The sequence below is a fragment of the Anopheles ziemanni genome, chromosome 3, assembly GCF_943734765.1.
Source record: "Anopheles ziemanni chromosome 3, idAnoZiCoDA_A2_x.2, whole genome shotgun sequence".
In the NCBI taxonomy this organism is placed as follows: domain Eukaryota; kingdom Metazoa; phylum Arthropoda; class Insecta; order Diptera; family Culicidae; genus Anopheles; species Anopheles ziemanni.
In genome coordinates, this window is record NC_080706.1 from 16382945 (window position 1) to 16409077 (window position 26133).

At 43.8% G+C, this 26133-nt stretch overlaps 1 protein-coding gene across 1 annotated transcript in view; it reads right to left on the reverse strand.

Annotated features, from left to right (window-relative positions):
* Positions 1-9122: 9122 nt before the first annotated feature.
* The window catches only part of LOC131284214 (splicing factor 3A subunit 2), a 56277-nt gene continuing 39266 nt past the window's right edge, over positions 9123-26133 (reverse strand). Inside the window, exons 2-4 of the mRNA XM_058313069.1 lie at positions 13600-13897; positions 13153-13492; positions 9123-9206 (exon numbers count right to left, since the gene is read on the reverse strand). Coding sequence (XP_058169052.1) covers positions 9123-9206; positions 13153-13492; positions 13600-13897 — 722 coding nt within the window. The remainder of the gene's footprint in view (positions 9207-13152; positions 13493-13599; positions 13898-26133) is intronic.

Sequence of the window (26133 nt, forward strand, 5' to 3'; positions counted from 1 at the left end):
CGTTCATTCAATATTAAGATTCAAATCACTCATTCATTCTCACTCAGAGCGCACATCACTAATTCAGAATGATTTGCGAATCTTTGCGGATTCGAATCTTTAAAGCTTAATGAATCTTCCGAAACCTTGATGAATCTTCATGAATCTTTCATGGATCTGTCACGAATCACCACGATTCTTTCATTGGCGTGGATCATGCGACCAAAAAAAAAAAAACGGGGGATCCCTCGACCCATTTCTTCTTCAGTTGCTGTGTCTTTGGGATTCATGAATCTCTTGACGAAAGACTCCTGAATCCCTCAAAAAGCAGATATTCAATGAGATTTATGAATCTGAATCAGATGTACACAACTCTAATCAATACAGATATGGTTTTTTTTATTTTTGCCCAACATTTGAACTTAGTTGATTCAATTTCGTAGTGACCTTTAATGAAAGTGAGCAAAATCTTTCCAAACAGACAGATTTGCCACAGTGGAAGCTCTAGTTTCGCCGTTTTGGAAAGTTACCTCCAGCAAAAACCTGGTGACATCGGTGTCGCTAGCCGCTAGCTTCTTCTGATTAATGCTAATGACGGCCACTTTCGGGCCACGCTGACGATCTTATGTTGATTTTCGTCGGCCACGCGGAGAAAGCGCTCCATCGAGGCCGGTTTTTTGGGGACAGTTCGGGTCGGGTAGGGAAATCGATTGCGACGATTCCAGGGGAGACGTCCGAAGGAGAAGTGTGTGGAGGTTCGCGAAGCGATTCGTTTGATGTTTCATCAGCTCGAAGCAGGGAAACAGCTCGAATCGGGAGGGAAACACTGTGGCAACCCTTAATTCGTCGTGTTTCCTGCTTCACTTGGTATCGCTTTTTTTGACATTCTTGTTGGTCACGGGCCACGGACCAAAGGGGTTGCAAGGTTAGAGTGGTTTCTTGTTTTCCAGCCAAACGCGCGCATCAAACATCAAAACCTTCGCATGGTTGGATACGCAACGCTCTTGGCAACACAGAATCGCAATAAACAAATTTCGCTCGCTTCATTGCACCGAGGACCTTGAGGGTTTTGCCCCCGCGCCGCGGGCTGCACATGCAATGGTGCGCGTCCTTCGGCACACCCTCGTCAAGCCGCCGTCCCCCGCCGGCCCAACGAAAACATTTGTTTCGGACGTAGTAACGGTTGCTAACGACGGGGCAGAGCGTTATGTTTACGGACGCCGCAAAACGCGGACGGATTGGAATGTCCGCTCGGAAGGAGAAATTCCACGTCGATGACACAGGTGATGGCCCCGGAACAAGCATGTACGCGAGGTAAGATGCAGCGAGGGTTTTTATTGTTTTGCAGTTCAAAGCCCGAAGAGCATTCCATATGAAACGGTAACATCGCGTAACGCAACGCGGCCGACGACGTGTCGGGGAAACAAAAGTAAAATGTTTTTAATGCCAACAGCATAACAGCAGCATCGAGGGCAACAAACACAGGCGACCAACTCTACGCCAGTGTTTTGTACGGTTTACATTTTTACCCCGGCACCAAGAGACGAACCGGACGGACAAGTTCTCCGCGGGGTCGGTTCCAATATGTTTTGGGCAACAAACACGCGCTCACAAACACCTCCTCAGCCGTGGAGGTGTCCGACACGTAACCACGACGTCGTACGGTGGAGTCGAGTTCCCTTCGCGCTTTTGTCCGCCCCGCGCACCACCTGCGGTCCAACGGGCTCGTTCTATTGCGGCGCGGAGTTGAACAGTGGGCCACTTAGGGGGGGCCAGGCGGACAAAGAGTTAGAGTTTTGTTGTGGGTTATAGACTTTAGAAATGCATCATTAAAAGATGCACCACAAATTGCATCTGGTATACAATCACTGGCAAAATTTAATCTATTATTTTACAAAATTAAAAAAAAAACTCTGTGCCCTATGAATGTGATGATTTATTCTTTTCATTGTACTAAATAAACTGTACATTCTTTAATTATTTAAACCCAAGATATATCCTCAAGAAATCTAGAGCGTTCTAACAAGGTTAATTACTATACCACATAATGATTCAACATTCTGTGGAGCTTGAGTTTTCAAGAGCTTCGTCTTGGATAGGTATCTTTTCTGTTCGTAGATAAATCCTATCTGAATTGAAATAAAAGCTGCAAGAGGACGGATGCAATATTTCTCTGCAATGAATTAAAATTTGACAGCTCTACTGACAAAAAATTGAAGTAATATTTCTATGTTTAATAACCCCAATGACTGTCACTTTCGGCTGAAGTATCATATTTTATTTAATTGCAGTGAAACATTGTATTCGTCTTCTAGCAACTTTACATAGGTATATTTCTTGTTCTAAGATAAATCCTATATGAATTGAAACTAACATTATATTTCTTATGACTTGAACTCGTTTTTGGTGGAAAACATGATTTGACCGCCTTCATACGAAGAAGGGCAAAATGACAAAAATGCGTGATTAAATATGTTGCGTATTTTACAGAATGACGAGTTCCGCATGACGTTCATTTATGTTGCTTTAAACTTTTTTATTTAAAGAATGAATCAAAAGTTCCGCCAAGTTCCCTACTGTGTGCCGCCTGCTCCGATCAAACCAATACAATCACACGAAGGGCAACCCTCGCGTCCCTTCGATCCTCAGCGATTCCCTTGCACACCTTACCCGTCGATCGTGTTCCCACTGTCCCGTGCGTTCCTTGGAATGCAGTCTAGCAACCGTGCGCCTGTGTCTGTGCGCGACTCCGTCCGGTTTGTGTGCGAGGGGGAAAAGGAATAACAAAATGAAATCGAGCTGAAACAAACATCGGACGCAGCGCGTCGGTGACCGAACTGGACAACAGCAACAACAACAAAACCACCCCTTTTAACACACAATACCAACACGCTCCGTTACGTGGAACAATGTGGCCAAGCATGGATCGAAGCGTCAGCGTCCCATCGAAAAACAAAAACAATCCGAAATGAGCCACCAAAAGTCGCGCTTTTCGGGGGGGATGATAATAAAAAGCGTCTCGAAGACAGTTGTTTAAAGACGGAACGTGTGCTGCTGTATGCCGTTCCAAATCGATCGAATTCGATCGCGCGCACCAACACACCCCAATGAGTCGCGACCCGCGGATCCCCACAACGCATTGCACCCCAATCGCGTTTCGCGGCCCCTAAAAATCCCTCTGTGTTGGTTGCGGTTCTGTGTGTCAGCAGCTTGGACTTTTTTTTGCTGATTGCCGATTTCTTTTCAATTTCGCGTTTTCTTCTAACGTACACTCGCGATAATGTGCACGCAGTCAAATTGGAAACGTACCAGAACCCAACGATGTGACGATCAAAGCAAGCTGAGAGGAAACCAACACATGAAAAACCTCACCAGCAGGAAGGCTACGATCGACAGCATGGCGAATTCCCAGTCCAGAGTTTTGCAGTTTAAAACCCCAGCTTCGAAACAAGTTCTCTTTCAAGAAGTGTTTTTCCGTGTCACATGATTAGCTAGCGGTCACCTTATTTGATTGAGGAATAAATACAATCAAATACATTAATTTATCTACCTTTAATCTCATAATATGTGGCTTATTATAATCAGAATTCAATATTACGTCGTTTCTAATAGACCAAATAGGTTATCCCCGGTTCATTTTTCCCCTTAAAATAGCGACTTTAAATTGTAATACACACCTTTTGTTACTACTGCGTCAGGTTCAACGATTTTTGTGGCAAACGATCGGGAAACCGGAACGAAACACTCCACTCGTCAGGATACGTTGTTGAATATCAAACATGAAAACACGTCATTCTCATCGCTACATTTCACAAGCTAAAAAAACCCCATTCACACAACACAGAGGCGTACGCAACGTTGTTGCTAATTTGCTACGCTTGAGGATAACACAAAAGAAGACACTTTCCACTGATTACCGGCACTGGTTTGATGGGCTTTCCTTTTGAACACTATTGCATCACGAATGCATCCATTCTTTAGCGATCGAACTGCATCTGCAGGCAACCACTTGCTTGCTTGCTTGCTTGCTTTCCCTCTCGCACTCGTTGTCGGATAAAACCGATGCACACACGTTTTAGGAACACTGCACAAGAGGTGGAGAGCTTGGTGGAGGGTTGATGGCAAACAAAACGGTACCGCCGTAAAGAAAAACACTTGTTATGCGACAGAGAAAACACACAATCAACATCGGTCAAACCGCGCACCAAACGGAGGGAGAAACGGACGACAGGAAAGATACCTGTGGCATAAGATTATGCAGTGGAAATTGAACCTGTTCTGTAAAACAAACGGCACAGGCGATTACGACATGAAGTTATAGATCACTATCACACATTTTACGTTTCGATTGGAGTATGTTTACACGTTCTTATACTTTTTCGACTGTTGTCCTACAAAAATATAGTTCTCCAAGCCACACGGACGCAAAATACGTCTGCCTTGTCGGGCAGTCAACTTGCTACTGACGTTTCGAAAAGCCGATGAAATCCGAACCACGAAGCACGAAGCGCAAGCCGGCATCAACAAGCTTCAAACACCTTGGTCACAACTTGAAATACTGACTGCAAATAGCCAATTTGTTATTAACTTTTTAGGTCCTCAACCAATTTCCACAAGTGAACCCTCAAATGATTGGTCTTTTCAAGACGCGCAACTATGTGGAAGATATAAATGTAACCATTTCTTCCTTTTGAGAAAACACCTGTGTGGGGACGGGTTCGCCCAAAGGGCGAAAAGGTAAAGCAACCTTGATTTGCAATTTAGGAAAAATCGGTTAACCGAACCGGTAAAAGTACCGATTCAACGACCTTCGACATAAAACATCCGGGCGTCAAGGTCAAATTTTCCCGTTACGAATTCGCCTTTTCGCCCAAAAAACGAGCGGCGAAAATGTTGAGCTAGTGGTGGGTAATTAAAACCTGATGTTGTGCATAAATCCGCTCCGGGTCCCCATGGGACTTCTATAAATTTATTTTATTCATGCTTAATCTGAATCCGTTTAATCTTCAAAGAAATTTCTATTGAAACAGAGTTGTCAAATATTCAGCCCAAAGATTCAGTTGAATTAAGTTCATCGTGCAGTTTAATGGTGTCAAACCACTCTGAATAATCCACAAATCTCTTAATTTGAAACCCCTGTTTTATTACTTGGAGTTTACATTATGCAACGCTATTCACCACCATTTTGCGACATTTAACATAGAAGAGCTGCACAAAACAATATTGGTAGATCAAATCACTGGATTTTACTCAAAAAAGAAGAGAGTCTACAGCTTCGATAAAATGGCTTGCGGTGCAATGCTTCAAGGAGCTCGTTTCCAGCACGTTCCCAAGTAGCTATGAAAAGCCAACCGTTCCCAACGTTCCTTCCGATTTGATTATTTCACTCCCTCTTTTTGTTGATTATCACCCCAATCTTTCCAAATGTTGTGTTTATCTGAAATCATACAAAATCTTCTTATTTGATGTGAAAGATTCATCTTTATTTATGCTTGTAATAAAAAGATACAGTTTCCAACGACTTTTGTCACTTAACTCGGTATATTGCTCTAAATCACTAATACGTTAGATAAAAAAAAGACACATCACCATAAATGACGCTTTTCTACTACAAGAATGGCGAACGCATCGTGTAATAATACAAGTTTCTTACTCAATATTTGAAATGCACCAACTGTGTAAGATGCGCATGATGCACTACTGTCTTCATGGTTTTATTATAAATGTCTCAAAAAATGCCTCACACCAATCCAATCGCAGATTATTAATTACATTAAATTATTCTATTTGCTTACTATTCTTTACATTACAGCAACACATGTTCCAAAGATACCTTTTCTATATTTTAGTTTGCGAGATACCTACGCCGTCGTATTTTGCATCTCGTACATCTTTTTTCTATTCAATGCCATCGCTCTTTCTTGCATAAATGAGATCAAAAATCTACATCACAGCCCTCTTATCTCCAAAAAGCACAAAAAAGCAGATTAAAGTATTAAACCAACGAGAAATTGGTGCAATCTATGGTGCTCTGACAACGCTATTCGGTACAATTGCGGCTCTTAAAGCTCGTCCTCTATTCTTTTCGTGGGTTAAGATGTTAACATTACTTTCGAAAAACTTTGTTTGTTTATAACATCACTTCTGAAAAAAACGTTTTTACCAAATTAATTCACACGATCCTCATTATCTCATAAACTTTTACTTTATGTCCAAACATTTACCTAGAGGCAAATTATTAGATAATCATCGAAACGGATTGTTTGAAACGTAACCGTTATCCTCTAACTTTTCCATGTTCTTCCTTCATCATTTACTGTGCCGATGCAATTGTGTCGGGTGTTTTAAACATTTCCCCAATATGAGAACTTGCCCTATGCCGTAGGACCGGGCCCATGCTTTTCTGTGTACCGATAGTGAGATCAATCAAAGTTTTTTCATGCAGGAATCGTGTACGCTGCGTTATCTGTTTTCGATTGCAAAACAACGTAAACGAACTGAACAAAACTAAACATGATGGAAAACTGAGACTTTGTAAGACAAAATATGGTCACGACAAAGAAAAAACGAACAAAAATAAACAAAACAATAGAGCAAAAATCGGCAAAACAAAATAAAAATCTTTGGCCACCTAACACAGTGGGAATTTCTCTTCGCGAATATTTGGAATATTATTTCTTATGGATGGGCTTTCCCTTTGCTCGATGTAACGGCAATCCCTTCGATTGATGTCTCTCTTTCTGTTTGCTGTACCGTTCTCTTCCATATTACCTTCGTTTTAGCTATTGTCGTAAATAGTATCGTCATATAACTTATCCTAATGTGTAATGACAGCCTTTCTGAAGGCACGTCGTTTCCAGCCTGATGCAGTAGCACCGGATCGCCTTACCATACTACGTGTTGTGCCTTTAATGATACCATTGCTTTATCTCGTAAGCTCATTAGAGCAAAGATTATAGACAGAGAGCTCTATCCGTTGGCACTGATCTTTAAATGTACTCGAATCTATCGAATAACAATTTTCTCTTCGCGATATGTAACAACTTAGGTTATTCTGAAAATACGATCCTTTTCATGGCGCGACTTGTCATAACTCTGTACAAAAAGAAAACAAAAGACTGAAGAAAAAAATTAGGCTAACCACGTTGAAAACTCACAGACATTTCAAACGACGCTAGATATAAAACTATGCGGTCTGGCAGTTATTGTTTTCTATTTGCATAGAGGTTTTCCAAGCCACGTCGAGGCCTTAAAGGATTTGTTTGCTGATGTTTTTCGGTGAATCATCGAGACTCTTTCCAAACGACACCTTATTAAAATATTATATTTGAAATGTATATGATATGTTTGCTATTGAGAAACCGAGAAAACCAAATGAAATAATTATCTGGATGGGTCTTTTATCGTACTCTAGAACACCTTCTCCCTTCTCATTCTACTTAAGTAAGTGCAAAAACGTACAAAACTAAATGCTTCTTGGATTGAAATCTTCCCGCAATTATAACTCTTACGTAACATCCAATCATCATGCTGCCTTCATTTCACTATGAATTGATTGCATCCACTGCAAATGTTCACTTATTTAAAAGAAATCAATTGAATTGGATATAGAGATCAGCAACATAGTTTTATCGTTTTGGATACCCAAAAATTAACTCTCTAAAGCTGTTTTCTGAACACGTTTGTATAGTTTCAAAAGTTTTATTCGATAGTTTAACTGTGCTGTGTCTATTCATAAATCAGCTGAAGGGTGAATGGTAATCGTTGAGTTCAATGGCAATAAAAAAGGCTTGAAACACTGTCTTTAGTTAGGTTTTCAAAAGCCGATATAAAAAAGCAAGATCATAAATTTGCATAAATTTATGCAAAGGGCAATATAGAATTCGGATTGCCGGTACGTCGGGTGTATAATGTTAAGAAGTATATAAAGAGAGATCCTTTGCACTCTGACTACCCTCAATAGAGCCAGTAGAGCCTAAATAAAACATTTGAAAGGCTTCAAATTAAACATTACACGCTCTATTAACTGGTTGCTCGTGGAAATGAAGTAGCATAAATGTTATTGTTCGTTTGTCTAATACTGCTTAAGCTTACGATCGGTTAAGTAAGGGCTTATTTTAATTATTTTCTTTGTTTTAGGCATCATTTTACCACCACCATTTAAATTGTATTCCCTTTGAAGACGTAACGCTATGGTAAACGCAATAGATAATTAGCTGGTATCGTTTGTTATATAATACAATAAAACTGGGAAAAGCGATTATGCTATGAATTCGTTTACAAAAGAAGTGAAGGCAGCAGACAAGTCAAGTAAAATGTAATAATCAATTTAAAATCAATGTATGTTAAGTAGTTAAACCCCATGTGGAAGAAAGATTCTAATGTGACATATAGTTTTTGATATCTTTTGAAGATAAGAAATTGTGCTTACAATAATTATTGTATGGCATTCGTGTTGATCGAAGCATATCCAAAAGATACAATTTCTTGAAAGCATACCCTTCCTGGAGGACATATGTGAGGGATAATGAGGAAGAAAAAGCACGAAATCCCTGTGGTACAGCAAACATCCTTACACTATTTGGTTGATTACTCGTAGCACGTAGCGAGTTGAGACCAATATGAAATTTGCATCGACTTCCGAGAGCATTTAGCTAGCAATTTTGCAGCTGTCAAACTTTTCGACATGCTTTTGTTTCTATCACGATTGTCAAAACGTTTTTATTTTTTCCTCCGAGCCATGTTTACCTCCGTCCGGATAATTGGGTGTTACAGCTCATCACTTTTGCTATTTACTTTTATATTTCTTCTCGTTACTTCTACTATAATAGTACCCGGTAGTCGTTGGTGACGTTGGGTTGGAAAAATTACAGTTAAAAGTGTATTTGTTGATAAAATTAAACTTTCTGGCATCGCTGCTCCTCTTGTTTGATGATCGCAGGTCGTACGATGGAGTTGAGGGTACTAAAGTTGAGTTCCCATCAACGCTGGTGCTGTCCGTTGTTTTCTGTTTCGTCGTAACGGAAATGGCATTTAGTTATTGTTTTCTTCAGGCTGGTGGTTTCGATCCGGGATGGTTGGGCAAATGTAGGAAGCCGCCGGTCGTACTGCGAGCTTCCGGTTCGGGTCCACCCATCCTGTGTTCACCGGCCAGCAAAGTAGCCGCATCCGAGAGCGATCAGGGCAGCCGTCACAGCCATTTGCCACATGAATGGTTTTTCCAAGAACTAGAAGAGAGTTTGAGAAGGTAAGAAATAAACATAAATTAGAATAACATAAATTACATAGCACGGAAAAATATAAAGCGAAGTTTACACAAACAAAAAATACAAAAATATGAAAGCTAGAAGCATTACAATAACCAATCCAAATAAGCAATAAATATAATTTCGGTGTAATAAAATAAATCTTTTACTTTTTCTTGACGTTCTCAAATAAAATATTCCAGAGTGACTTTGACTCATTTCGATTCTAACATATAATTCTTAGCTTGGGAGATCGTACTTTCAATCCCTCGGGGTATCGAGGATGCATGAAAATGGGTCACGCCACGAAGGGGGTCATCGGTCGGAGAAAGGGGGTGTAAAGGATTCGCATAAAAAACACCGGCAACACACGCGCAACCAAACGAGTCCAGTCAAGACGATAGCGACAAACGTCGAGGTGACCGCAAGCTAAGTATTATCAGTAATTTAACCCCTTTTAAATAGGCTCCCTCTTGCAACCCGGTTGCAAATGCACCGGGTGGAGGGTTGTGGCGGTGGCTCGATAAACGGCACGAAAACATACTCCACCTAACCTATATATCGAATAGTAAACACACGCGACGGCGGCTGCTGTTTCGATGCAGATGATGATGGCGTCGATAATGGTGGCGACGATTTGTAGGCAATTACCAGACGTTCTTATCGTGTTGTTCGTCTTTCCCCGCGCACCACCAGCGTCCCCCCGGTTGGATATTGTTTTTCTTCTTTTTTTTTAATCTCTCACCCCACGCGCTAATGCACAATCGCAAGCGCGGCACGTGCATCCACACAGGACGTGATTTGATTGTGGTTTTGCGGTTGCAACGGCCCCGATTATGCGTGATGCACACTATCATTTCCACTCGCTCAAGTAGCGCCACGCTTTCACTGGGATTCTATTTGCCGAGAAGCGTTATCCAGAGGATCAGGGTGGGGTTGTTTTTTATGTACTCTTTTTTCTACTTTTGCAACGCTTCGTTTACGATAAGAGGGGGATCATCGGTGCAGTGAAATGTGGGTTACCGGTAGTGGGACACCGAAGGGAACGACATCTCTATTTGGATCGGATTGCATTACGTGGAAGAGGATTATGATTTTGTAAACCGATATGCGCCCAACGAAATCTAATTGTTGGAGCGATCCGAATCACGTCGTTTTGGCGTCATGTGAAACCTGCGCGTGTTCGATAATAAAATCACATATGTACGCTCCCCGTATATGAATTTTATTAACCCTGGCGTGTTGAACAACGAAAAGGAAAGCGAGAATATAACGGTCGTGTTTTGCAAGCTATAAGATTGTTGGAATTAAATATCAGAATTTATGAATATTATTTTCCATTTTTTCCTCTTTTCTTTTTTACTATTTTGATTTGTTTGCCAAGTTCTTTAACATGTTTGTGCTCATAGGAATGTTTTACGATAATTTAAATACTCTGAGGGGGTATTAAGCAGAAGTGCCAAGATTTATAAATTGTTTTTCTCGACATAAACTTATCTCGATGCTGCTAGCTTTCTCATCCCTCCCCTATCAAACCCTTCTCCACCAGGGCATTTTTGTTTGGGCAATGAAAATTCATGAACAACGCCCGAACGGCATTTGGAAACCATTATGTGAATTATCTCCAAACAAATAAACGGTAGACCTTCGATCCGTGCTGGGAAAACGTGTTCGGTTGGATGGAGGCGCATGGTTCTTTATGCTCACCGTGCGACAACTAGCGTGGGTCAATGAACGGTGGGCAGCCCGGGTTTGATTTTTGTTCAACACACCATACCAAGGTAACGGTCAACGGCTAGCCAAACCTTTTTATTAGACTCATCCACTTCAGTTTCCAGCGTTTTGACCGTGATGGTTTTGATTTGATTTGATTAAGATTCTCACCGTTTTCCCACCGTTAATCGCTCATCGGACGAGGGTAATTTGGAGCGATGTTTAAACCACAAATCCCGCTTACCGTCCCCCCCTTCTGGCACGTGTCGAAAGAAGTACACGTGCACGACTTCTAGTGATGAAGTGAAATGAAGAGAGAAACCGAGGGAATGAAGAATAAACACCACGCGCAAGCATTACGCAGCGCGAGATTCGGCCTGGGACTTGGCATCATGCGAGCAGTGGAATGGGTATCGATTAAATAAACAACACCGATTTTCGCTCCCCTGCTGCGAAGCTGGGTCAACCGTGGGTAGGGGTTCTGCCACCGCCACTCGCTGGTCGTGCGTAAGGCGCGCTACTTTGACGCTACTGTCCGATCTGATGAAGGTGCATTTTTTTGAGTTTTGATTTGTAAGTAAACACGGCACTCTTGCCATTCGGTTCCCGCATCACCTTATGACACCGACCGCTTTGCTCAAAGTGTGATTGAACGTTGACGCGACTGCAATCGTAGTGTGATGTCTCTTTTGCTGCTCCCGTTTCGGTGGTTCATTTTTCCCCACCCGCAGCGACCTTTGTGACAATAATGCTCCACATTTCCACGATGTGCCCCATGTGTGCCGTGGGGAGAAAATAAATCCCCTCGAGTGGACCGCGCGCCCGTTCCGCAAAATAGAGGCCATCAATTGTTTATTTACGAAGAATAAACAACGCAACATTCAAAAAAAAAAAAATCTCCCTAGACCCGAGATGAAGTCACATGCGAAGGAAGAATGGTAAAGAACCCGAAAGAACGACAGCATCCAAACCGAAACGACACATGAACCCGGTAGCACAACAGGCCCGCGCATAATACATCAATGGAGCAACATCGATCATAACGCAGCACGGCGTCGGGAAGAAGGAAGGAACGGTTCCATTGCGTGACGGTGATGACGTGGCGCGGCGGGGTTTAAAACACAAACAAAGCGTCTTCGCCTCAGCTCGCGGGCTGGGTGGTTTGTTTACGGGAGGGAAGGGGGCAAAAAAGGGGGAATAAAAATGCCGGGGGGGCAAGTGGAGGCTGCCAGCTTGGCTAATTATAAACGAACCGATCGTCGATCGTCGATCGGCGGTCGGGGACACGTTAAGTAATTGTTGGTGCGTCTCTTTGCGTCTTCTCTGGTCAGCGATAGTGCTATGCTCCGGTTCCGATGCTGTCCGTGGGGCATGCAGCATAATAGCGTAATGAGTCCAGAGCCAAGAGTGGGGACCAAATGGTCCACTTGTCGGGGCTAGTTCAAGACGCTGGTCTTCTGTATGCTTGTGGGTGCAACTGAAACTGGATCTTTTACGAACCGCCCCCTGCTGCGGTTGATCTCTTTTCAACCAAATTTTGATTTGCAGCAACCAACTGGTGTTCATCACAATTATTTGATTGATTTATATGACAAATACTGAACATAAAAATCAACACAAAACAGGCTCTTGAAAAAATTAGCATAAGTTTCACTTATTTTAGTTCAATGTTCATTTCACTATCAAAACATAACCTTAACACGTTCACTGCCAAGCGTTTTCAGCACACTTTTTTAGTACAATCGTTTACAATAAAATTTGTTTATAACTTTTGCTAAACCGACGGATTTTGAAGGCTAAAGAAAATCTTAGCCTCCCAAAGAATTGCTATTAAATATTATTATACTTTTTAAAATACATTTTCATTTACTTATGCGACAAAAACTTTTTAGAACAAATGACAGCTGGCTATCAAAAATAATAGCCATGGCGTGTTAATGTTTGGTTCATTCAAAAATACATTTTATCTCTTTGGCGATGTTGGTAAGCAGTATCATAAAATAAAAGTTTCTATTTTGAATTTTAAAACTTTATCAACTCGTTTGGTACCACGTCATTCATTTATGGGTAAAGCATTTATTCGTTTTAAACGTAGCTTGTTTATGCGCTCTTACTTTTTTTGTATGTAAGATATGATTAGTGTTCAGTTATTCAACGAATGGTAAGTATTTTACCATTAGAGAATGTCATGTACCACCAATATGCGATCACTTACCCGGCTCGTCTTTTTCGGCTTCGGCGTGCGGGATCGGCGCTTACGCTGCGGCGGTATCTTGCCCGGGAACTCCTGCAGCTGCTCGCGACGGGCCATGGCCATGTCCAAATGGGGCGGCACGCCGGCCGCGTACACGGTCACGCCGGACGAGGTCGGGCTGGCCGCACTAGAGGACGACGGAGTGAGCGAACCAGCCGGGCTGGACTCCGACTCGTCCAGCCCGTAGCAGTACGGGCTGCAGCCGGAAGACGAGGTGGCCTGCGACGTCGAGCCGTCCGATTCGCTCGAGTCCCCATCGTCCTGCCACTGGAACAGTACTGGCTGCGCCTGGCTCTGCACGCTGTGGGAAGGAAAATGCGAATAGAGTGCGCACGTTAAAGTTGGTTTGGAGTCGGAGAAGCAAATGTTCTGACTGAGGACACAGGTGTTACACAGGATGACACTTACTAGTACGGAGTGCCGGACGAGCAGGAGGGAGTGTCGAGGGAGCTGCTGATGCCGCTGCTGCTGGAATGGCTGTTGGCCGACAGCGGGGTCGGCTGGGTGGGGGCCGGCCGCGGGCACTGCTGGGCCAGGGCGGACGGGTGGAAGAACAGGCGACTCCCGTTCGTAAATCCCAGGGCCGGGGCGCTGGCGGGCGTGCGCGGAAAGAACGCGGTCTGGGGCGGAGCGCAGAAGCCTCCGGTGGCCGACGGGCTGCAAGAGGCGCTCGGGGGCGACTGGGAGAGCGGTGTCGGCGGACTCTCTGTGGAAAATGGAATCCAATAAAACACCAACGTTTAGAACCAAAGTCTTTTACGAGCTTACGGATACAAATAATTACAGGTAAAGACTTTTTAACGAAATGTAATAACACTGTACTAAAACTATACTAAAACTGTCATACATTCTAAGCATTGATTATAGTAACTTCAATCGGTTTACTTTAAAACGTTTCGATCCTTCAACAAACCATTCCACAGCCCAGGCATACAGCATATTAGCAAACGTTCTGCTCTCCTTTCGTACCGTTGTCACTTTTCCTCAAACACGGAAGGACGCTAAAGCTGCTCCAGTAACAAAAGTCTTTGTTGCTGTTCTGAAGCCCACCGCTTTGCCAAATGGAAGCCCAACATGGGCACTTTGCTAAGGATATCGCGTCGAATCGGCACCCTTTCCTAGGTTCAATTAAAATGCTCGTCCGGTGACTCAACGCGCAACGGCGGAAGCAACGATAAGTGTGACGTAGTAGCACATAAGGAACCGTTAGCCAGCCACCGATTGACCATTACGGTGCACGTTGCGAAGGTTTGAATATGAAAAAAGAAACAACAAATTCCGCCCAGTCATTGTAAAAGGCTCGGTTGGGAGGAAAAAATAAAACTGCTCCGATAAGGAGTATATATTGGAAAAGAAAAAGGCTGTTTGTCAAGGTGGTAAAAGAGTTATAAAAAAACACGTCTACAAAACATGATTTTGTGTATTGTAGTTTAATACATAAATATACAAAGAGGACTGTAATGCATTATTTTAATGTATCGGTTTATATTTTATAAATCGTATCATTTCAGCGCTATTGCTTTCTTTATTGCATCACATTCTTAAAAACATGTTTTATGCTACTATCATTTTGTTTTGTTCCTATCTGATTGTTATCTTTTCTATGTTTAGTTTGTTAAAGTTATACAATGTTTTATAACTTTGTATTGCTAAGAAAATAGGTTATTGAACTTTTGACAACATTATTGATGCTATTTACTGTTGCATATTTACAAATATTGGCATTCAACCATTATTTTAATTTTTAAACCTAAATTTTTGTTATGTAATTTAAATAATTAAACATCTTATTGCTGTTGTGCTTTCAATGTCTTTCAAATTCCATTCAACTCCCAAGGACTTATCAATTAGCAAAGGGAGCTAAACCCAATTTCACTTTCATTCTCACGGGTTCCACATCCTGTCGGCCTCGGCTTTGTCATCCCTTGATGGACCCAAAGATTGGCGAAAAATTTTACTCAATGAGTTCCGAGCGGAATATCGATCAAGGAGTGGCGGTATTCAACAAGAAACATTCCTCTATACGGCGCAGAGATAATTAAAATTCTCACGTGGCCACCTTGTTGCGATGCGGCGAAAAGAAATATGCACACAAACGTCATCGACTTCGAGGCGATCGGCCAGAGGCAGTGAATGTATTCAGCCGAGCCGACAACTCTCGTTATCTGGTTATATTAAATAAAAACACTGACGATAAATAAGGCAAAACATCTTTCGCCTTCCGTTGCGCCGTCCAATGTTGTCGGTCAAAGTATGTACACAAACATACGCTCGAACTACAAATAAGGCAGTGTGACATCATGATTGACCGTTGATTGACTAATCGGTTCGCCAATGTGCGATGTTTGCGTTCAGCCGTGTGTCTTGCGTCTCGAGTCATATTCCAAAGATGAAGTTTACATCGTTCCCTCCCTCCCTCCCTCCCTACTCTCATTACCTTCCAACACACACCGAGCTAATGGGAGCATTGTTTTGACTCGCGGTTTTACTCCCCGGTGCCATACTGTCTGCCGCGGATCGCGCGTTTCCTTGTTTACTCGCGGAATGTCTCGCTACCGGTGTCTCGTTTCTTGTTGCTGTTCGCTTCCCTCCCCGCTCGAGCATGCCTCCTACCTCCCACCCCCTTCCCATTAGAGGTGCTTGACGCCGTTTTTGTAACACTTTGTGTTCGCGCGGCTTGCTCTTTTTCCCAGGGGGTGGTTTGTTTTATCACTCACACGATCGTAGATGAGTGGGTGTTGGATGGCCACCGTTTCTTATCTGCGATCGAACCGTTTCGATGATTTGTAAGGTGCCTAAAACCGCAAGCCTTTCCCATGTAAACTACCCAAACAGTGAACATCGTGTCTCATTTGTTAACAGAGTAGCGATAGCGATCGAGAAATGCTAAATAGCCTCTCCCAAACGTGTGCCACCATTTGTACTTTTATTTTTGGGGTGAGAAAAACGTGAAGCATTTCACAGTGTTAAGCAATCCGGAACGAATGATGAGTTAATTTAACAGTGCATTTTTGGTGCCTCATTATTTATGCCCTGCTGCACAAACCATAAAAACCGAACCCGATTCCGGAATTGGTTTGGTCAAGTTGCAGTTAGTGTTTCAATTTGTAAGAGATTTATCGTAACACATCTCTTTCTTACTATACTTTTTAAAGAAACCAAAGGTCGTTCCTTTATTTAAACATTTTCATTTGCTGAAAATGGACATAAACACATTTAAAATCGCTCTTGAAAAACTTCTTTAACTTCATGTTCATGTTCAACACAAGAGAAACCTTTTCGCTCTCCTGCCGACCACAAAGCTTTCTGACCCTCGACCCCATCACCGCCAATGTCCCTGAAAGCCCACAGATATGCCACCGAAAGCCGCCATTGCAGCCAGGACAGGATGAATTGATTTATCGTTACGATTAACCAAATCCTACCAGGATGCCGGATTGGCCTCCGTTGAAGAATGAAAGAGGAAAGTAAAAAAAAAACGATCCATTTATTACACGATCCACTACTCTGCGGACGGATTATGGCCCGTATATTAAACGAAGCTGCTTCCATCCCCTTATGACGTCCCGGGCTTTACCGTGACGGAAGCACCATTTCCATTTCCTCCAGCAGATATGGACAAAAAGGTGAGGGAGTAAAAACCCTTTGGAAAGGAGAGAAAAAAAGAACCGAATCCGGGCCAACGCAGGTCAGCAGCAGCCGAGAGTAAATCGAAACCCACGGCGGCAGATATGTTTCACCTCATTTGAATATGAAAAACGATAACCCGCGGTCGGCTCGGTCGGCTCCCGGAGGGCTTCGCGTTCTGCGTGGTTGCTGCCTTTTTCCAGTGTGCTGCATTCGGTAGCATCGGGGGTGTGGGGCGGACGGTGGGCGAACTTGTTCTGAGGGCCCCGTGTCAATGCACTATCCCGGAACGGGACGGTGGCCACAAACAGCACCGTTGCGCCGGCAAGAATACACGCCCGAGGGGAGTGACAATCTGGCCGCCTCGGTTGCGTTAACGCCCGGGCGAAGAAAACCAGTTCCACCGCGTGGCCTACTTATCTTGCGCGACGCCTTCACACGAATAAGGAACCGTCGAAACGGCACACACGGAAAGGGCCTGAGGAAGGGAAATGATATGTAAGAAGGAGATGTAAGAAACAAGAAGCTTCTTACTGCACCACGGAGAGGAAGGGGAGAGCAAACCCGTTTCGATAACACCGAGATCAATTTAGAAACCTTTAGGTAGGACCGCAGTAGGAAAAAGTGCATTTTGTAAGACTTTTTCAAAACGTTTTTGGATTATTACATCGATGTATGCTCCGGTCAATGAAGCAATCTTTTTTAAATAGAAAAATACAAATTTTATTTGGATGTAAATATTGTTTGAATGTTGAGGGTAGTTTACCTCAAGATTGTCATTCATTTTTAAAATCTAACCCAAATGACCATCAATTTTAATTTATAAATCTGATACGTAAAAGCCAACCGGCCAACCGAACAATGTGTTTCTAGAAAAGCGCGCCAAAAGTCAAAACCGAAAGACGAACGTAAGATAACAAAACAGAAAAGTCGATGCACTCTCCTACCAACAACACTGCCCTTAACGAACCGGAGGAAAAAAAAAAGTAAAACACATGCAAACACAACGAACCCGTGATCGCGTGATCCCAAGATAAACCAAGAACGGGCAAGCACAGAAGAAAAATCTGAACAAGACGAAACGAGTCGGTGCATGTTCGGTGCGCGATAGCAATAAAATGGAAATGCAATAAAAAGGCACGAAATTTAAGCAAACCCGGTTGAGATGTGGTCAAGAGCAACGGAAAATAATTATATTAAAGTAATAAAACTAATTATTGCAGGCAAATTTGAAGGAAGCTATAAATTTATAACATTCTCAAAAAGATGCAATAAACGAACAAACAAACTCAACACTTTCGTAAAACGTCGAAAAGAACCGGATCCAATGGAAGAGATCTCCATGGAAAACACATGCAGCACCCGATGCAACCAGTTGAGATCCGGGCAAAGGATGGTGGATTATCTTGGCTAGAACCTCTCCACCGTAGGGCCAAATGGAGGCCACGTACTCCAGGGTGTGGTGGCCGGAGTGAAAGGTAAAAATTAAGCGTTGTTAAGAGAAAAAAATAGAAGTACAGAACCGGCCGCAGAAGGTGTCCCTTGGCCGGGTTTGCTGGTTCGAAGATCCACCTAGAATCGTGGGCATAAACACACAAAAACGTGACGGTGGCACATGGGAGTGTGTGGGGAGGTGGTTGGGGAAAGAAAGGAGAACAGCACACAACAAACAAGCGAAGGGTTCAGAGACGCGAAAGGGAGCAAAGTGATCGTCTTTCGTGTGATCGAATGACAGGCCCAACTTGGACACTCGCCTCGTAGGAACGAACGCCCGAGCGCCGTAAAACGGATTGAATAAGGGCGTACCGAGCACCAATGGAGGGTAGGGCACGAAGGCTGCAGCTAAAAGGGGAAAGAAAAATAAAAAGAAGGCAGCAGCATTAAAGAACGATCACATCCATAAAATGATGGCGTGGAGGACCAGAGAAAAATGAACGAAATGGGAAGAACGTAAAGGCAGAAAAGTAAAAATCAAGCAGGAGTAGAGAAAGAGATCGAACAGCCAAGCGGAGAAGCGAGCCACAGAACGAAGCTGATTGTAAACAAAACAGAAATCCACTCCTTCCCCGCTTACCTGCCCCTTTCGGTCAGTCCCTTCCCGCGTCATTTTCCTCTTACAAAGTGCATCCCGGGGTTGGCCACTGCATCGGGCACAAGTTGCACCGCACTCGTTTGACCATCACGCGGGAGATGGGCCGCTTACGGACTTGGCCGTGATTACACACACACACAGACACACATACAAACACACGCACAACCATGTCCAGAGAGAGAAGCGTGAATAATAAATAAATAAAAGCGATAAATAAATAAAAAAGGCACCCGGAGTGGACGCCAATCTTATGACCGGGAGGGGTGCAGAGGAAACGAAGAAGGAATGGTAGTACGCAGGGTTGCCATTGGGAGCCCTGGTACGATAAGACGAGGGACACCGCAGCCCCGAGGGGTTGAAGGATGCAAAAGAGAGAAGCTGATTGTGTCGCGCAGGGTTGACCTGTGCGTCGATCAGGACGAAGGGAAGCAGTATTAAAATGGGCCTGTGTGTGTGTGTAAGGGTGGTGAGAGGAACAGGTGGAGGAGACGAGGGCGGTTAATATGATCAAGACGCTGTGTGTGCACTTGCGTACGATGTAGAGCGAAGGGAAGCTGCACGAAGCGCGAAGGAGAACGCGACGGACGGGTAGACGAATGAACGGAACAAAACAAAAACGTAAAAACGCTAGCGTAAAACGTGGCCGACTGTGGACCAAGGGGAACCGGAGGACGAGGATGGATGTGGTGGTAGATGGAAAAGAAAGTACGATCGTAGTAGGTAAGAGGAAAAGTAAACCCACGGGGAGAAGAAACACAACGAACCGTATGTTCTTTCTGGCACAACTGGAAAGATCACGCTCGTCCGGATGGGTAGGGGTTGGAAATGGCCGTCATGTTGAGCAGGTGGTGCATACGGAACCAACCTCGGTCACGGGTGTTCATGGGAGCACGGGATGGGAGAGGTGAAAACGATGGATGAAAACAGAACGAGGACCAAAACAATCAAGCCTTCAGCGTTGGGTTGCGCAGCGAACGGGCGAGAAAATGGTAGACGACAAGAACGACGCTAAGAACAGACCACGAAGAAATCAGAAATAAAAGAAGGAAAAGACTTGGCGAACGAACAAAACGACAAAGCTAAGTAAAAGAACTAGTAAATGACCCGAGTAGAAGATAGCGTCGTAGCTGAAAGTGTAAGGCTACACGAACAGGGATGTACAGTTCGGAAAAGATTACAGCGTTTATTATCTCGATTTTCCGAAATCTTTGAAGTTTTATAAGATCTTCTTCAAAACGTGTTCATTATTAAGATTTAACTGTTTTTTTCTTCAATATTTTGATAAATTTTATCTTATTATTTTGTGACAAATATGAATTAATTATGTTTGTTTTACTTATAATATTGAACAAATTGTTTTGAAGGCTATTAGAAAATAAGGGTTAAAAAAGTAGTTGAGTTGGGGGAAACAAGTCATCGAAATTGTTAAAAATTTTATTCATAATCGAATATAGGTCTAGCTTCATTCAATAGACCCAACTGACAGTACGAAAAGCCATACTTTAAAAACCTATTAAATATGTTTGTAGTTAAATCAAATATAAGTTATCGTACAGAAAACTATTTAAATATAAATCTATGCTTGAGTAACACATTTTAGCAGGAAATCTCCCAAGCATCACACACATACAATCCCGGTATGGTACATCACTGTCCGCGACCAAGATGCGCACATGGAAAGGCGCGAAAGGATAGAAAAACGCGCGCGATCGCGTCGTCGATCGGATTATGGATGCACAACAGCGTCCAAACTCGTTTACAGACCAGCGGAATCGAGTTCGGATTAGGCCGTGGGGGAGAGACAGGCAGTGTTTGTTTACTGGCATGCATCACTGCACATGTTTGTGTTTACATACGTGAAGTAACGGCACATCGGGAAGGTCCCAGTCGATCGCAGCGGGAAAACGCCGTATCCTCGCGCAGGCGCGCTAAAGCCATCGCTTACAATGTCACTTTGTGTCGCGCTTTTTCGATTTGGAAGTGAAAAAGGCGCACAAAGGGAAGATCGTTCCAGCGAGGGAAGGAACAACACCACAGTGAAAATGGTGTTTAAACGGTTTGCTTCGACTCCATGAGCTTCCTTCGACGATGATCCCTTTTAAATACTCCCCATCCATCCCACCCCGCCCACAGTGCTCGTCTCACGGTCTCCCAACTGGCGTTCGTTGATCTCACCCCAGCTCTTCTACCGTTTCGTTCTACCATTTGTTTGTCGCTGGGGTCGTTGAAACGCGACTGTCCGAGGCCCAGGTGTTCTACCCGCTTCGTTCTGCGCAGAGCGACGACGCAGACATACGAGATCATTTGTTTTGCCACGCAACGATCGCGATCGCGAGACCCAAGCAACCGCAGATTTGAACGATCGAGCAGACGACGAGCCCGCAACCATCGGGCCACGGGCTGGCGTGTTCGTCCGTTGTTTTGCTGTCGTTCGCTTCTTCCCTCTCTCCCGGTTGATAGCAAGAGGAAGCCAGAAACCGGGGCCAGGAGAGGAAAGGCTCGCGTCAGTCAAGAATCGTCTTGAGTTGTTACTTTCTTTTCTCGTTCGCTCGCTACCGTTCCCCTTTCGATCGCGATCGGTTTATTGCAGCCTCCCAAATGGATTTATTGTTCTATACCTACTACCTCATCCCCCGACCCCTTGGGGGGGCAAAGCCGTTCTAAACCTTAGTCACGCTAATCAGTCTAGGTTGTAGCTGCCGGACTTACACGAACCACCTCCCTTGGGATGAGGTGGTTTGGTTACCCTCAAGCGTTGGTAATCGGTTGCGTTTTGGTTACTCAATCCTTGTATCCCCAACTTACATCGCATCGCAATCAACAATCGATGTGTGTGTGTGTGAGTGCGTAAACGCGAACGAAGAAAGGAAATTTAAATCCCCCATTCGAGACGAGAGAAAACCTCAAACACCACATCGAACTACCGTTCGGCTGGGGGGAAAGTCATCGACCCGAGGCTGCCGGGTAAGAAGAGAACGATGTGGAAGAACAGAACCGCCCGAACCGGCCCCGATTGTTACATCGTTACGTCTTGGGCAACCTCGAGCTGGCTACTGTCCACGGAACCGCAAGGTAATCTCTTTCCTCCTCCCACAGAGATCGAGACACGGGAGCAGAGAAGCTGCAAATATTAATCCTGCAGCGTGGTGCATCGTCACGTTTTCCGCGACCCCGTGCGAAACATGCCCGTAATGGCGCAGTCGAGGGCAATCAGAAGCGCTGGTTCTTATGCTAGCCATCTGTTCCCTAGCCGGACACGGTTTGCTGGCGCGCCCGGTCGTAGCGTTGTTTAGGAAGCTTCCGAATTGCGCCCGAAACGCGGATACGTTGGTAATGGGAGATGATTGCGTATTCTTCCTCACCATTTTTGGATCATTTTTTTTCTCTTTGAACACTTCTTAAAGCTCGCTACAATGTTGCAGAACAAAACGCGATTTCTTTGCGGATGGATCGAATGCGATTGATGGATGTAATTAACGAAATGGAGATCCAATGAATACAGTAGCCGATAAGCGTGCAACTTATTTCAAGCCATTTTGAAAAGATACGTTTTATTTTCTTAATGCAAAATGTCTTTCATTTATTTCAAGTGTTAAGAAAAATAATCGACACTCTGATTTTAAACGTTCATCCAAATATCCATCCATTTAATCATGTGGTGTTGATGCAAGGCGAATTAATTTATTCGCGTTTAAAAATATACTTAAAAGAAACGTGAACCGTTTGTCGAAAGCAAAAATACGGGGGTATTTTAAGGCACTCACATAAATAAATTGCACGTCCAGCGGTTTTCTGGTCCGATCGTTCCTGCAGCAACCAAAGCCACAATCTAACCGCAGCCACCGAGTGGGAGAATAAAGGGGAGGTGGGGTGAAGAACGTCCCTACACAACGGGGTCATATCACAGCAGTCGGCAGCCCACTTTCGGGAAGGGAAGATTTATTTAGCACCTTTAAAATCGAAAACGACCGAGAGCAGGTTCGTTGCCTGACGCGCACCGAAATCCTTTGTCGTAAACCTTTTTTCCATCGCTCTCGGCGAACGAGCACGGCAAGGCGAGAAGCCCGGTAGCCAAGAGCCGGGCTGGAGTTCTTTTATTCTGTTGAATAATTTTTATGAGCCTCCTTTTTAAGGGTGTGCGTTTTCCGTTTGCAACGCGTTGCGTATGGCTGGACCTGGTGCGAGTCCGAGGCTCACCGATCCTGCGGTCGTATTCTGCCGTTTCTTATTTATTGTTATTAATCCACCATCGTAAACTCGACGTCGGGTGTAAAACGGGACGGTAAAACTGCGCACTTTGGTCCGGAGGGATGCAGGCATTAAGTTGGAGAGAGAAAATTAACGGAGATAAAGAAGAAACCGATCGGCCGTAGCAGCAACAGCGTCTTGCCAAAAATCAACCCTCGAGTTGGATTTCACCGAAAGGAAGCGGACTTGCATCATTACCGATGAACATGAGCAATAGCCATTAGACGGGTTATTTTAGATAATTTAATTCTCTTTCGTTCTATGGAAATGAAAATTTAAGATTTACAAGCAACGGTCGCGTCGGGCTTCGTTGTGACGAGTGTAGAAACTGTTTAAAGTTTTATTGCCTTTTGCAAAATGGTTTCGAGCTTAACATGGTGGGCAAAGCGAATGCTGCGCTTGGATAATTGGCTTGAATGATTTATGGGTTTATAAGATGGTGCATTTAGTCGAACATAAAAATAAGCAAAAGCCTTAAGCTATTAAACATAATTTGATATTTTTAGGTTTGCCGTGAATTTCAAATAAATTAACTGCCTTTCATTTATGAGCGGCTGTATATTGAAAACATGTTGTAATGACAATTTTTGAACTGAGAAAAATGCAGTTCTGTTATGTTTCCGATTTATGATTGCTTTACTGCAAATTGCTTAAAATTGCTCGCACTCTAAACTCATCAAGTTTGGACTCAATTATAACTTACTAACATTCGTTGAAAAAAATCTCTAAAATCGAAACTAATCAAATTTATATTTTGCACGGTGAAACATTAAACCGGACCTTCTAAGATACTCCAAACTGACGCCAAAATAGGTTCTTGGAAGGTTGCGCCAATGCTTTCCGTTCAAGCCGTCTGGATTGCTTGGCATCAGACAAGAGGTTCGATAAAGGGATCGCTTCCTATTATTGAGGAATTTTAGGAGGCGTGGCATTGTTCGCCAGACCTCGAATTAAAAGTGAAACCGAGGAAGATGATGAAATTTTATCTCCATTGCATCAGACGGATAAATGGGCACAATTTTGGTATTTTATATCCCTCGTTCCGTCTGGTGCGCAGATTTTCAAGGAATACTTCTATTTGGTTTCTTATGATTCTTTTGTTTTAAGCACAGCATCCAAGCGGAGAAAACTAAAACAATTCCAACCATGAAGGCTCGGATGCTGGGACGGGACAGGGTGAATATCTTCAGCAGAAAAAAGGGGTTTGCCACAAATGCCGGACGAATGTGTATTTTTCTGGAACGAATGAAGAATAGCACCGGCAGATAGGAAGGAATTCGTGCCACATCGAACGCGAACTGTGGTGCATGACTAATCCAGTGGGGTCAAGTGACTAATCGCGTTGGTTTCGAATGTTTCATGCTTCGTTGAGTGCCCTACGGGACATTAGCCGTTATGTGACTCATGCAAACAGAGAATTATTTTAATTGTTTTACGTTTGTTGCAGTTATTCAAATTCAAATAACATATTTTATGATATGGCACGGTCGTGATTCTATTCTTGTGGAACAATTTACGGATAGTTCAACTATAGTGAAAACTACCTGCTTTCCGGTAATCGATAGCAAATGCTCATCGATCAATCACCAAGGCCCTTGTTTGTCGCAAACGTAGCTCACATTCACAATTAGGGCAAAGGAAAAAACCCCGGGAAAGACATGTTTCATTTGCAGCGATTCATTAGTAATCGCATACATGAGGGATGCAAGCCCTCCTGCACGCCTGGTCATTAGAGAAAAGCACACAGAACTCCATCAATTCCGGAGCCGACAATCGATGTCCTTGGAGCGAAGGTACTAATTTTGTAATGTCCATATCCGAGCGATCCGAGGATAGCCGTCGATGACGCTAGCATCGGTCCTGATGGGCGATAACCCAACACACCGACCCACGGAGACGACTGCCGCTCTGCCGAGGTCCGATTGCGAATCGCAGTGGCAGTTGCATGTGCATTCATTCATTAAACATCCACCCCCGGGAAGAGCGCACCCGCACCCGGTTGAGTGTTGTGAACTCCCGGCACTTGACGTTTGTTGGTTTAAACGTCGAACGGTTGGGTCGTGTGTACTTAATTGACTAATTGCTAGCTTCTCCCCCCTTAAGCTCCTTTTTCCTTCGAGGTTAGAGGGTGGAAAATGCGCGCTCGAAGTGGAGTTTTCCCAGCCTCTCGTCGGGAACGGGTGTGCACACACTTTAAAAGGAATGTGTTCCCCGTTTCAGAGAGCGCTGTAGGAATCAGGCCCGGGCACAGTTTGCAGATCAGCTAAATGGAAGTTGATTGGATTAACGTTGCAAATGATTTACAACCGAACGGAGCAGGCCTTGCAGCCCTTTCAGTGGTGCGGAAAAAAAGTAATACAATGTTCCTTCTTCCCGGCACAAGTCCGCGCAAGGGAACGACGTGCGAAAAGAACCCTCCCGGCTTCGATTAGAGAGCTCCCGCTCCCGGCGGCGGATGGCAGTTCTGACGAACGAATTAGGGCCAATTACTGATCAGTGGCGTTTGGTTGGGGTAGGTTTTTATTTTATTCCCGCCATAGCCGAGTGCCATCCCTTAGATTGGATTATGAACAGGACTTGCATTTGGCCCTTGAGGGCCCTTTGGCAGAAATGAAACTGCAAAAACATCAACATATTTGTCTGATTCGTTTGAAGTTGAGCAAATCAAATGAAAAGTAAATAAATAAAATCAAAGAGACTTCATGGACAAGAAAAAACGCAATCAGGAAAATCTTAACTCATGTGCAAAAGAAACACTCGCAGTCAACTTTAACCGACGTAATTTGCATTACCTTTGCAGAAGAACACACTGTTTCATTTCCTGTCTTTAATTGCTGCGTTTGAAAGTATCTGGAGATGCGGTTTCCTTCCGGCGACTGCTTCAAGGGCTCGATTAGGTTTTAAAAATAAAGAGCACAATCTATCGCTTCCGCTTTCGGCGGTACGCTCCAGACCCGCGTGGCGGAAATGGAATA